Source organism: Camelus ferus, chromosome 21, assembly GCF_009834535.1.
Source record: "Camelus ferus isolate YT-003-E chromosome 21, BCGSAC_Cfer_1.0, whole genome shotgun sequence".
Taxonomy (NCBI): Eukaryota; Metazoa; Chordata; class Mammalia; order Artiodactyla; family Camelidae; genus Camelus; species Camelus ferus.
Genome location: NC_045716.1, coordinates 24,430,950 through 24,444,515, shown reverse-complemented (window position 1 = coordinate 24,444,515; position 13,566 = coordinate 24,430,950). Strand labels below are relative to the sequence as shown.

The 13,566-nt window shown below is 44.9% G+C and overlaps 1 protein-coding gene across 6 annotated transcripts; it reads right to left on the bottom strand.

Moving 5' to 3' along the window:
• Positions 1-3,363: 3,363 nt before the first annotated feature.
• Positions 3,364-13,055, bottom strand: RFX5 (regulatory factor X5). Of its 6 annotated transcripts, XM_032464295.1 has the most exons (11): positions 12,901-12,983; positions 12,180-12,297; positions 11,903-12,031; positions 11,620-11,653; positions 11,106-11,188; positions 10,724-10,843; positions 10,423-10,542; positions 10,202-10,283; positions 9,700-9,901; positions 9,368-9,591; positions 3,364-9,214 (listed from the first exon to the last, which is right to left on the bottom strand). In XM_032464295.1, exons 3-11 carry the CDS (start codon positions 12,016-12,018, stop codon positions 8,213-8,215), a joined length of 1,983 nt encoding a protein of 660 aa, XP_032320186.1. In that variant the 5' UTR covers positions 12,019-12,031; positions 12,180-12,297; positions 12,901-12,983; the 3' UTR covers positions 3,364-8,212. The 6 variants fall into 6 exon arrangements, with proteins under 6 accessions (XP_032320186.1, XP_032320183.1, XP_006186714.2 ...); XM_032464292.1 differs by lacking the exon at positions 12,180-12,297 and having other exon boundaries at positions 12,901-13,055; XM_006186652.3 differs by lacking the exon at positions 12,180-12,297 and having other exon boundaries at positions 9,368-9,468; positions 12,901-13,054.
• Between the last annotated feature and the right edge of the window lie 511 nt (positions 13,056-13,566).

Genomic DNA, 13,566 nt, shown 5'->3' with positions numbered 1-13,566 from the left:
CGTGGGTGCCTTGTTAGAAGAGTACAGACATGCCGCGTACTAAGCACAAGTACAGGGGTATGCAAATTATATGTAAATGAGTCCTTTGAGTTAGCAGCCGAGTTACGGTAATTGAAAAACCAGCGGCTTTCCCCCTCCCCTATTCCACACGACTCCCTTAGTAAATCAGGTCGTGGGATGGACGCTGGGGGCCCAGCTGGGCAGCAGAAAGAGAAAGCGCAGGTGGGGAAGATAATCACCTTCTTAGTCATCTTTAAGGACGATGTCCAGATTACGCCCCTTATTGCTGGGGGAATGGCGCGGTCCAACCGCGTTAATCTTTCGCCGTTAGCGGCGCGACTGAAGACCTTGGTTCTGCCTCCCAAGTCACCCACCTACTTTTCTGGGCAGCCCTTGACCTCTAGACTCCGGACCTTGATCCTCCAGGAAGGGGCTGGACAGGGCCAGTTGGAAGAGGTGAGTGAAATGACAAAAGCTTGGAGGGCATAACCCCTCCTTCCAAACAAAACAAAACCGTAAAAAACTAAATAAATAAAGACACGCCCCGCAAATGGACCTCTGGTGTTGGTTTTGTGTATTTGTCAGTTAGCATTATTGATTGGCGGCCCTCTCTGGCAGAACCTCTGTCTGAACCCTCATAGGGCCTAACAATATTCTACACTGAGGCTAGTTATTTGAGCACAGATCTTGGATGCCACCTTCCCTACCACTTAAAGCCTGTTTGCCTTTGAATGACTGATTTAACCTTTTTGAACCGCCATTTCTATGTCTGCAAATTGGATCCAGGAATATTAGAACTTCACACAGTTTTGTGAGGATTAAAAGAGAGTACAGATTACTACTACACATGGTACTATATTACTATGATAGGGACAATAATATAGGATAGATGATAAAAGAAACACTGCTTCAGTGTTTGGGAGGCAGAATAAAGAATAATAGCTTGAAAATACCTATGTAAAACATGTGGTTTATACAAAAGTAGAACAAACTGGGGTACCTAATTGCTGAAGGAACATCTGGTTAATACAGAAGGCCACTCAGTATATGATGGATGAATGAATAGAAGGGTTCTCAAAAATACTGTGAGCCAGGTCACAGAAGAGACACTGGAAATGATCCAGCTGAACAAAGAAGGAGAGAGAGCATTCTGAAGAGAAAATTTGCTCAAATCATGAGAGGGCAAGCTGATAAGCTAGGTTAAAACAGGAGTACAGTAATGAAAGAGGAGCCAGAAAGAGGCCGAGAGTGCCAAAGATAGCTTAAATTTGTCACCACTAGTCTGGAGTGGGGAATCACCAGTCCACCTGTCAGGCCCAGCAGCTCTTGGCCAGCTCCCAGTCAGCTGTCTGGCAAGTATGGAGAGGTGATGACCCTGCTTTAGCCTGGAGTTTATAATGTCACACATCCATCCCCTCAAGAGACAAGGATCCTAAGGGCTGTAAAACCCACCAGCTTTTTGAAGCATGGTGAAAAGTGATGTGACAATCTTACTGTTTCAATGTAGGAAGTTTTTTATTTTCCAGAAACAAAACCCCCCACAAGGTTCCAGGAACATCTCTGTTCAAACTTTAAGTAGGAATTTTTTGTAGCTACAGGCAGTTGTAAGTCCTTCATTAACCAAGTGAGCCTCCCCTCGTATTCTATACACACACATGCGTGTGCGTGCACACACGCAGAGTATTATGAGGTAGATTTTGTTTCAAGCTTTCTGTGTTTATAGCTCTAAGGGCTCTTACCTGTAAATTTCTTTGCATATCTTTATGACTTTGTCTTTCTGCCTTCTTTTAGAGTTTTCTTTGGTTCCCTCTGTTTTTTGGGGTCTCCAGCCCCCTCTAGTCTGAGCTCCTCAAGGCAGGAAAGGATTTATCTTTGTATTCTAGCTCTATCCTTAGTTCCTTAGTTTCTATCACAGAAAAGTATGTTTATATTTGTTGATACAGCAACAGATTGAATGCAGAAGCAGATATGAGAATCCAGTCAGGCATAAAAGAGATTTCCAAAAATGCAGAACCATGCCAATTGTCTGACTTTTTTGTTGTTGTTGTTGTCATTGTTGTTTTGGGAAAATAGTTATTTTAAATGAATGAATAAAATAAAAATATTTACAAATAAATATTTTGACTAAATTATTTTTTCTCCCCCGTTCCTATTTGCTTCTCTTTTCCCTTCAGTCTCCTTAATTGTCATAAAACTGAATGCTACTCTGTTTCTCATATTCAGTTTAAAAGCATAACATTTATAATATTCATCACACTGAAACTATATTTAAAATTCTCTTTTGATTGAAAAAAATACCACTTACCTCTATCTTAGGTCCCAGGGAGGTATAGATGGTTGTATATGGATGACATGTGACCCTCTAGGAACTCATTCTGTCCTGTTTGCATGTGAAGCCTCTTATTTCAAAGCATGTACACATGTGGCACCTTGGGGTGTGAGGGCAAGGAAATACCAACCAGGTCAAGTTATGTCATTTATTTATTTAACTATCATCAAATTGGGGAAAGAAGTTGGCTTATTTATCAACAGCTGATAAAACTAGAGGACCCAGGTCATAATACAGCTCCAGGTATATTTTAAGCATCCCTATGGTTAAAGAAATTATAAAGAGTCAAATTTTTTTCTTGAACCATAGATACTATGGGCTTTTTTTTTTTTTTTCCAGAGAAAAGAAAAAGCAGCTCATTATTGCTTGGGCTCCTACCATGTATGAATACAAACGCTACCTCATATATCCTTCACTACAACCCTGTGAAAGATTTAATCTCATTTTATGGAAACTGCTTCAGAATGGTTAAGACATTGTTTTTAAAATTGTTTTACTTCAACTTACAATAAATAGATTTTATAATCATGACCATAGACATATCTTAACTGAAATGAAAGTTTCGTGAAACAATGCTTACCCTTAATATATGTATTGCACTCTGATATTTTTTTTTCTATTCTAGTTTATCTCACTTTTAAAAAACACTGGCATTCTGCTAAATCAGTTTCACAACCCACTAATGAGCTTCAATCTATTTTTGAATCCAGTTTGAAAAAACTGGACTAAATAAGTGTTCAAACTGATATGGAAAGAGGTAAGGTAAATGTGTACGTAATTCATGCTTTTTCCAGTAAACAAATTGCCTCTTCACGAACATTTAAGAAATACTGCGTTATGTATATGTAATGATGAGCTTTACCTCAGGGTGGCGCCAGCAGGTTGATCCCAGACAAAGGAGTGGGCCAGCTGACGAATGTTAACACTAGACAGAACACTTAGAGAAACGTATCATGACATTAATTCCCCCGTTTAGCACATGAGTCAGTGTGGCATTTGCTTTGATTTTTTAAGAAAATTGTTATCCACAAAAATAAACAATAAACTCATTTATTTGAGGCTATAGACTAGACATACAGAGTTTGTTTTGGTTTAAGAGCAAAAGATTATTTAAAATTTTAGTAAATTATAAATTACCTTTAATTCAGGATAGGGCTAAATGAAAAAAGACAACAATGGGAGTGGGGAACAGGGTGTTGGGGAGAGAATAAGGACTGGCATAGAGGAAGCGGTAGGCAGTCCCCCAAGTCTTAGTTTAGCCCTTCATCTAATAAACTGAAGATCGCCTGAACTACAGAAGAATAACTTGTTTTATGTTAGATTTTTAAAACAGGATAAAATTTTAAAACAGGCTACTTAAAGACCCTGTAACAGTCATGTAAATCTCAAAATCTTCCAGTGGCCTGGTCTCCCAAAGTGAATGGATCCATCCCCAAACCCAGTCACGGTGAAGACATTTCCTTGGCTATGTCTATCTATTCTATCACCAGTGGTTTATTTTTCCATATGCCTGTCACCTCTGACATGTCAGCAGCCTGAGGTCCAGGCCCTCAGGCTCCTCCCACATGGATAATGGCAACAGCTGCCTGGCTGGTTCCTTTTGATTCAGTTCCTCCATTTTCTAATGCAAACTTCATACCATTCATTCATTCAATCAATGGATAGCTATCATGCTTGTGTGTTCTTCTTCTAGTTTATTTCTCACTATTGTTCATTCACAGCCCTTCCGCCTGACAGGCCTCTTTACTGGGTTGTACTGCCATGTCTTTATTCACGCCCCACATCCCCAAACCCCTGCTTTTCTTGGTATGCCTTCACCTTTTTCACCTAAGTTCTACTTACCTTGAAGGCTTAACTCAAATCTACCTTTTCCAAGAAGCCTTCCCAAATCACTCAATGTCTTTGAATTTACAGCTCTCATGTGCAGAATAAGTGTTATGATTTAGCTCTTTTTACCCTATGTCTTATGTTGTTCTGTCTTTGTTTTATGAGTTAGACTTGTCCAGCTTATTCCTATTCACCTCTACGAGGAAGTCATTCCTGATCCCTGTCTGACCGCTGCGCTATTGCTCTGGGCTCCCATAGCTCTCTGTGCTTTCTGCTGCCATAACTCACGCTGTGCTGTGATCATTATTGATCTGAAGACAGTGCCTAAGTCCTAGCTTCTCATGAGTGAGTAGCTCTTAAAAAACAAGAAGGGCAATGCCAAAACCACAGTAATGGACCCTACTTCTGGCAGCATGGATAAGAGAAAGAGCTCTCCCACTAAAATACAACTAGATCCTGGATAAATTACAGCAAACATGTTTACCACATTGCTGGGCTCATCAGAAAATAGAAGAGACCAGTAAAGGACAAAAAAAGAACATTAAGCTGAAATCTACAGGAAGGCTAAGGTAAGAGTAGGAGGAGAAGCAGGTTTGCCCCGGGAACAAATGCCAGCGTCAGTACTGCGAACAGAGGCTAAGCCTTGGGCCTGGCCAAAGGGGAGAAAACCTAGGACTCCTGAATTAAACCTGGACTCTGAAAGGGGCTACCGCAGTCCCAGGTCAGGAGCACCCTTTGTCTCCTGGCAGAAGCAAATGCAAATGCTCTCTGGAAGAAAGCACCCTTAATCAAGGACCTCTGGATTCCCTTAGATTAAGTTAATAAAATATGAGCTCAAAATCCCAAAACACAAAATATACAAGGAAACAAGGTACTATGGGAAGGAGTCAGTAAAAAACAACAAAATAGATTTAGTCATCCAAGATAATTTACAGAATACAAAATAACAATCCCCCCAAATTTCAAAGAATTGGTATCATACAGACTACCTACTCTGAGAACAAATGATTAAGCTGAAAATCAATATCAAAAAGATAAATTTTTCAGGGGGAGGGTATAGCTCAGTGGTAGAATGCATGCTTAGCATGCAGGAGGTCCTGGTTTCAATCCCCAGTACCTCCATTATAAATAAATTTTTCAAAATCTAATTACCTAATTAGCCAAAAGAAAAAAGATAAAATTTTCAATATCCAAACATTTGGAAATTTGTAAACTTTTCTAAATCATGAATCAACAAAGTCATAAAGGTAATTTGAATATTCTTAGAACTAAGTAATAATTTAAACAAAATAAACAAAAATTTGGAGACTATAAAGCGAGTCCTTAAAAACTTAGTATAGAAAAAAGCTTGAAAATTAGATACAAATTAAGATGTTATAAAGGAACATAAAAATTAAATCTAAAGGAAGCAGAAGAAAGGAAATAACTATAGATAAGATCCGTAATTAATGAAATGAAAAATAAACATGGGGGGAGGGTATAGCTCAGTGGTAGAGTGCATGCCTAGCATGCAGGAGGTCTTGGGTTCAATTCCCAGTACCTCGGTTAAAAATAAATAAATAAACATAATTATACCCCCCCACCCAGAAAAAAACATAAAAGGGAGAGGATCAACGAAGCCCAAAGTAGCAACTAAAGAGAGATTAGTAAAATAAACTTCTGGTGTAGCTGGTCAAGGGGTAAAAAAAGAAGGCACAAGTAAATGGTAGAAATGAAAAGGACACACCTATGCAGGGAGCGGAGGCAAAATAGAAAATTTAAGAAATTTCATTTTTAAAAAATGACATAAAATGCATAGAATTCTAAAAAAAACTTTACCTAAATGGACGTGAGAAGAAGTAGAAAGCCCAAAGAGCCTATAATTATTAATGAAATTGAGCCAGTAATTAAAATTTTTCCCACAAAGAAACACCAGGCTCAGATGGTTTACCAGGTGAATTTTACCAGACTTTCAAGGGACAGTTCATTTCAATCTGATGTAAACTCTTCCAGAGAAGACAAGGGGGACTGGCCCCAGTTCAGAGGGTTTGTAGACCAAAGGAACCATCTTAGAAAGCTTCTTAGAAATCATTCAAAAAACAAAGGCACTAACATGTACAAGAATGTTCATAGCAGCACTGTTTGTAACAGCAAAAGAACTTTAAACAACCCAAATATCCATTGATAGGTGGATGGATAAATAAATTGTTGTTTATGCACTTGAAATATTATACTGATGGAACTGAACGGATCATAGCTATCTACAACATGTATGAATCTTAGAAATAATGTGAAGTGAAAAAAACAAACAAACCCAAACTGTAAGGGACTATTAGAGAGTACAATTTTTGTAAAACTGAAAAGCAAAGCTGAATAATATATTTTTAAAGGATATATACACATATGGAGATCTATATACCTCTCTCTATATATACATATATATGGCAGGTAAGTAATAAACACAAAATTAAGGACAGTGGTTACCTCTTGGGAGAGGCAGGTTAGGATAGGGGATGAACACAAGAACTTCAACAGTATTTCTAATGTTTTAATGTACAAATTGGGTGATGGGTCATTTAATTATTATGCTCCATAATTTATTCATGTTAAATATATTCTTTATAGATATCAAACATTACATATTATAATTTTTTAAAAATCTGCAATGGTGGAAATAAATGGACAGATTAATGAAGTCTCCCTGAAGGAACACTGAGATTCCCTGACAGAAGCTGCCCTGTGCAGAAGACGAAGTAGGTCCTCAATGAATACTGGTTGGTTTACTGCTTTTCCCAGCATAGGGGGACTGGATTCCCTTCCCATTGGTGCTCCCTGACACGCGAAGCTACCTCCTTCCATACACAGAGCCTAAACCCCACAGTCCTGGCTAAGTCCTGACACATGCATGACAGGAGACTGACACCTGGTGGATACAGAATGAATTTAATAAAAATGACTAGGAAGTAAATCTTTCACTCTACTTGGTGAAAGTGGCAGTAGGCTGGGGGATAGGGAAGCAGGAATGAGGCGAAAACTAAAATTCAGAAACAGGAAAAGGAAAGATAGCTATCTCTGAGATGTAGGTGAAAAAAAAGGGGGACTGTCATCTAAAGAGACTAAAGAGATAGTCCCTAAAGAAGAATGACTTCCCTCTCATTCCTTCTGATATGAGAACAAGAGGAAAGACTGCAGCTGCAGCAAGGAAGACGCAAGAAAGACTATGAGGAAAAAAGGAAGCAGGTATAGCTGTCAACCTGGCAAGCTAAAACCACATGTAGTTCATACCTGTGGCCGGGTGCCAGCTGCCTCCCCAGGAACACCCCCCTCCCAGTTTCCATTTAGGGATCTATGTGATTCTCAGGAGGCTGATCCTACCCTTTTTTAAAAGGTACAGTCCATGATGCCGAGTAAGTAAGCAAATTAGTATACACCAATCTCCTGGCCGCAGTGATTGGTTAGGGGTGGGCACGTGACCCAGGCTGGCTGAACTGAGTGACTCTTAAGGCTTTTGCTAGGATTCCTGACACAAAGATGCCCTCTCTTTCTGGTTGGACATAAATGAGGATACACATAATCCCAAGAGTGCTGGCAGCCACAAGGCAGCCCAGACTAAGATGATCCTACAGAAGGCAGAGCAGTGGGGAAAAAAAAAAAGCAATCAGGTATTTAGAGACATACTGGGCCACTGGCTCAGCTTTACCTGGAGCCAGCACTACCTCTGGACTTTCCAGTTACATGAGCCAATAAATCTTTATTTTTGAGCCAGTTTGAGTTAGGTTTTCTCTGATTTATAACCAAAAGACTCCTAACTTATACATTCATCAAACTCCATCCCTGTATTTCCACAGGATAGCACAGGGATCCAGGTAAGGTGGTCACTACAGATTTATTGGTGACTCTAAAGCCAAGGGTATCGAGCGGGAAAGGTCAGAGGCAAGAAGCAGGCACTGTGTAAGACAGGGTACCTCAGCTGTCTATACAGAAGGGCCAAGTGAGAAGCAAGTGCAGAGAAAGGCCTCTACCAGGCAGGCAGGTAGAGTTAACATACGGATATACACACTCCTCCCCACATACCTATCATGGGGGTGTTGCGTTGGGGTCTTTTCGCTCCTGGGATAAGGAACTTTGAAGCACCTGCCCCTTTAAGTCTTTATTACCCTGTGCTGCCGTGTCTACCTCTCCTCTAACCAAATGAAGAACCTCCTTTTGGCTTCTACTGCCCTTGATGACACTCACTTTCGGGGTGACAAGAGGAATTTTATCTTCCGCTTCTTTGGCATGCCGAGAACTGGGGCCCTTTCCTCCTCTGGAAACAGCACCATCTTCCTGACCCTGGGCAAGTATCCCCTTCCCAGCCTCTCCCATTGGCCCTGGCGTCTCGGACCCTCCAGCTGCGTTGCTTTCCCCTCGAGAGGCCCACGTCTCCCGCAGTAACCTTGAGGACTGGGCAGAGTCCATGGCAGCGGCTGACTTGTCAGGGGTCGCATTCCTTTCCCTACTTCCACCTGATTTTTTTCGAGGGCGCCCTCGTTTTCTTTTGGCATCACTTCCTGTATCCTCTATATCCTGCTTTGTTGCCTTAGCTGGTGGGTCCTGCCCACTCGCCTCACTCACAGGTACTTCAGCTGTCCTTTTGATGCCCTTGTCATGGGGTCCCAGGTCACCACCTATGCCTACTTCCCTGTTCTCTGGGCCCCTCAGCTGAGTGAGCCCCCCAGGTGGAGCTTGACCAGGCCCAGGCCCAGGTCCAGGTCCAGGTCCAGGCAAAGCAGGAACAGTTGGTAAAATCATGTTAATGATGGGCACGGCTGCTTGGGGTCCCCCAGCCCTACTGGGCAGAGGCAGCGTGGCCACTTTCAGAGAGCCTGAGGAGAGTTTGGGGGCCAGGATGGGTGGAGAGACTCGGATTGGTGGAATAAGCGAGCGCGGGGCCCGGGGCAGGAGCAGAGGCAGCCGGGCCACGAGGGCGTTAACCTGCGGGTTACTGGCTGCTGGAGCCGGGCTCTCCACCGCACTCCTCTTCCGCTCTCCGCGTGCGGGGGGGCCAGCCCCAGCCCGGGGCTCCAGCTCCTTCGGAGGCTACAAAGTAAAGAGAGGAATACAGAAAGTGGGAAGGCTGGACAATGGAGGAAACATAGGAACAGGAGGAGAACAAGTACTGGGTCCTCTGGGGGGGCGGTATACTAAACCCTCAGCCCAGGGGAGCAAGGTCAGGGGCGTCACCTTCCTTACCTGGGCTGGTCTCTCTGGTTTCTTATGGGCTCCGCCCTCCAGGTTCTCCACACCATTCTTGGATTTAGATGACCGTTCCCGAGGGGCATGTTCGTCCTCTTCTGCAGAGGTGCCGGAAAAGGTAACAAGGTGAGTAGGAGATAGAATGGAGGAGTGAGGTGACTCTGACTGGCTGGTATAGGCAGGGAAGAGAAGGTGGTCTAAGGTATGTCCTGGAAGGGTCTCTAGGAACAGAAGGCAAATCCAAGGTGTCTCTATGCTAGTACGTGGGAGGGCCTTTGAGGCTGAAAGTGGCTGAGGGTTTCTCAGGAGGTAAGAGGGAGTCCACCCACCAGCAAGCCCCATGGCCTTGAGCACATGCGCGTGTGCAGATCGGGCGGAGATGAGATGCTGCTGTAGCAGGAAGCGTGCCACCTCAACGATGGAACTGAAGGACCGTTTCAGGATTCGCTCTGCCCAGTCACAGGTCAGGGCACAGGCTGCCTCGACCAGTTCGTCCCGAGGTGCTGGGGTTACCTCTGGGCCCATTTCTGGCTGCAGGAGGGGAAGGACAGACCCAATCACACTCCAAACAAAGGACCCTCAGCCCCTCTCAGACACCAACACTGACCATGAGGAAGAATAGACTGAGGATGGGAGTAGCCTCTATCATCCCATCTCAGAAAGCCACAAATTCTCTGCCTCAGCCGTAGGGTAGGCAGAAGGGCATAGCCTATATACCCAGAAGCTGTGTGCAGAATGCCCTCGCTGTGTCAGCCCTCAGAACATGTCCTGAAGTCCTCTGACTTCTACCTTGGAGAGAAGAGAGTAGTCGGAGGGCTGTTTGTTACTTACACTTTCAGAGCCCTTTAGGTCAAGTCCAGGCAAGGGTGGCATAGATACCAAGGTCTTCCTTCGTATGCCACTGTAGCAATATCTGACGTAAGTTAAGGAGCAACCAGTACATGGGGCTCTCCAAGCCCCTTAGGAAGCTTGGGCTGTTTTCACTCTTGGCTCTCCACATCCTAAGTTTCCCTCCCCAGCTCCTCCGGCCCAACCTCTCCAGTCAAGGATACTTAGACTGGCCCCGGCCACCAAGTCTTCGGGCCTTGATGTCAGGGAAGATCTCTCTGATGATTTTGCCAAAGTTGGCTGTGCTGAGTGGGCGGCAACAGGCGAGGCTCTCACAGTACTTCCTGGCAGGGGAGAGGGAGGAGTGGGAAGCTATTCAGAGAGGGAGGTCATGTCTAGGTTTAGAGGGTCCCTGGGGATCAAGTTTGGGAAACCTTTTAAATCAGGCTCTATCAAGGCAGGGAGCTCCCAGGGGTGAGGAGGTAGTCCTATGTCCAGCAACCACCCCCACCCCCATCCACCCACCGATAGGCATCATAAACACTTTGTTTTGGCAGACAGGTGTCAGTGTGCTCTTCCAGGTGGTTGCGGATCCATCTATAAGCATACATGTACTCCTCATTGCTGAGTGAACTTGGCTCTGAGCTGCAAGAGAAGGGAAAGAGACGAGTATTACTAATGTTCCCAACAGCTGCCCTGGTTCCACCCGGACTATCACTTCAGTAGTGCTGGACTGACTCAGTTCCTCCAGAATCCACCTTTCCCTGGTAAACCAAGGCAGGACATGGACTTTCCTTCTTGATTACGGGTAGCTGTTAAGAGTATTCCTATTCACCCCACCCCTTTTTAGGGAGGCTTTCTTTGAGAATCAGAACGTTGACATCTAAAACTCTAGCACCAAATGTACCTTTTGTCTCCAGTACTGGGCCCTGAGGGGAGCTGAAGGTAGAGATACAGCTTGTCATTGTCTGAGAATTTCTGTACATCTTGCTGCGGTAGAGAGAAAAAGAAGCAGGAGAAATATTACGGCCAAGAAGTACTCAAGGTAAGACTCTCTGATCCTTACCAAAAAGTCTAACTGACTTAGTGACTGTCAGACTGAAAAACGACCTTAGAAATGATCTGAGGCTGGGTGCTCACTGTGCCCTAAAGAAGCCCTGATGGGCTACCACGGTGAGAGGGGGAGCAGAGGGGATCAGCTCTGATCTTATTTCTACCCAGCTTCTACACAAGAGGAGGTCACAGAGAGATAAAGTGAGATGCTCAAGATCAAACTAATAGCAAGTTGCAAAGCCAATTACCTTCTGACAGGGCAGATGACACTGCCTCTCTCACATAAACCTCTCATTTACCCATATCCTCACCATCCTCATCCCCCACCAGTTCCATCTCTCTGTTGTCCTCTTCCCCCAAATACTCACCAGGATTCCCTCTACTTTGTTCTGCACGGCCTTGCTGTGGAAAAGAAGAGAAAGCTGGAGGTGATAGGGAAGATTTCCCTCCAACCCTGTGTCTGACTGCTAGGGAGAGGAAGAGGTCTGAAAAACCCAGTGGGTGCTCAAGAACTGCTACCATGATGAAGACTCTTCCCTGGTCAGATGCACTTGCTTGGGGAGAGGCAGGTCATCCACAGAGGAAGTGAGGTACTAGGGGGAGCTATATTCAGGTTGGGAATGAGGTTTGGAGGTGGTGATGAGTACTTACGAAATGGTACCTCGGAGCCTCTGAAGAAGGGTAGTGGGTTCCCCTGCCTCAGCACTACCTGAGGGGGCCCTGCCTCCAGTCTTGGGGCTCTTAGCATCGGGTTCATCTTCTGCCATCCCGGCATGAGGGCTACAGTTGAGAGGAGACAGGACATGAAGATTAAACTTCCCTTTTCCCCTGGAGGCTCCAGGGCACTCCTCATCTCTCTACCCAGAACGACAGAAAAACAGTAAGAAAGCCTCCGAATTTCCCCAGTGGTCTTTTTCTCACCACTTGCCTTCTCCAAAAATTAGAAATTATTCCATTACTTCTCCAGGCCCATATATACCCAGAGAGATCTTTGCCATCTCCATTCTATCTGCCCCACCTTTCTGCAGTCTCCTAAATGTGGAAAACTGTAAAGGAATAGATAGGGAGATTGGGAATCCACGTTAGAAAGAAATTTTCATTTCTGCCTCTGACCCTGTACTGCCCTCCTTCCCCTCAAAAACAACAGTCAGTAACAGCCACAAGACAAAGTTCTTTAATTCCTAATATACTCCTCACCACTGAATCTGCCTGGGAGGTCAGAAAGGATACGAACACATTCTGGCCTTCCAGGCTTGTAAAAAACTGGGCCCAAGTTCTCATTACTAAATCTCGCCACGGCTTCCCCCGCAGCTCCCCCTCCCCACGTCGCCGGCCCCTACGTCATCTCCCTCAACATCCCATCCTGATGCGCGCCCCCACCTCCCTCCCTCCCTCCCCCCTCCATTCAGTCCCGCGTCGCTGCAAAGTGGGGGGTTCACGATAGCGGAACTCCTGGGCTGGGCGTAGGAAACCCGGTTGGGGGAATGGGGTCCCAGATTCGGGGCACGTGCACATGGGGTGAAGAAGCTTGAAAATACAGCCAAAATCTTTTTCTGCTCTCCTCCCAACTCACATTGCCCCCTCCCTACCTTTGGACAGTCGCCTTCCAACACAAGCAACAATAAAGGTAAGGGAGAAAGAGAAACTACCTCGTAGCCACCTTCACTCCAGCCCAGCCCCACGGTCCTGGCCCAGCGGGCTCGTGCGTTGCTTTATTTTCTTTTTTCTGAATGGCTGGAACAGCCCCGATCTGCCTAGATACTCGGACGGCCTGCTCTATCATTGGTCGTTGCTGCTACCCGGAGACAGAAGGCGCCGGGCTCGCACCGGTGGCAGCTAAAGTCTGCCTGGTAACAGAATCTGATTGGTCAATAGGGGAGGGAAAATCCAAAGTTGGTCTCATTTGAGTCAAGAGGGGGAAGTCCGGGTTAGGTTTCGGTTAAAACTGGGGTCGGTTGGGACTGCCGGTCCCAAGACGTTCTTCTCTTAAAGGGACCGCAGGACGGAAGACAGGGCACTCGGCTCCGTTTGCAGCTTTCTTTTCGTTTTGTTCTCTCTTTCCGTGTTTCAGTTTTGCCTTCGGTCGTCAGGGCTACTGGAAGAAAAGACTCAGTGGATGATGAAATAATTAGAAAATTATAGGTAGCAGTGATGGAAGTTCGCTGTAAGCTCACATAACCCTTTTTTGATGAAAAACAAGTTGAACCATTCCCCCACCCGCCCACCACCCACCACCCACCACACGCACACAGACACTTACAACAAACCTGCAGACACTGGCCCACATTCCTCATTGGTGGAGGCCTCCAAACCTC

Coding starts and splice junctions, on each gene's coding strand:
- RFX5 (XM_032464292.1), bottom strand. CDS start 13,034: ATGATAGAGCAGGCCGTCCGAGTATCTAGGCAGATCGGGGCTGTTCCA. Junction 9,902..10,201: donor ACCTAAAGGGCTCTGAAAGT/GTAAGTAACAAA, acceptor CCCCTCCTGCAG/CCAGAAATGGGCCCAGAGGT. Junction 9,215..9,367: donor AACCAGAGAGACCAGCCCAG/GTAAGGAAGGTG, acceptor TTTACTTTGTAG/CCTCCGAAGGAGCTGGAGCC.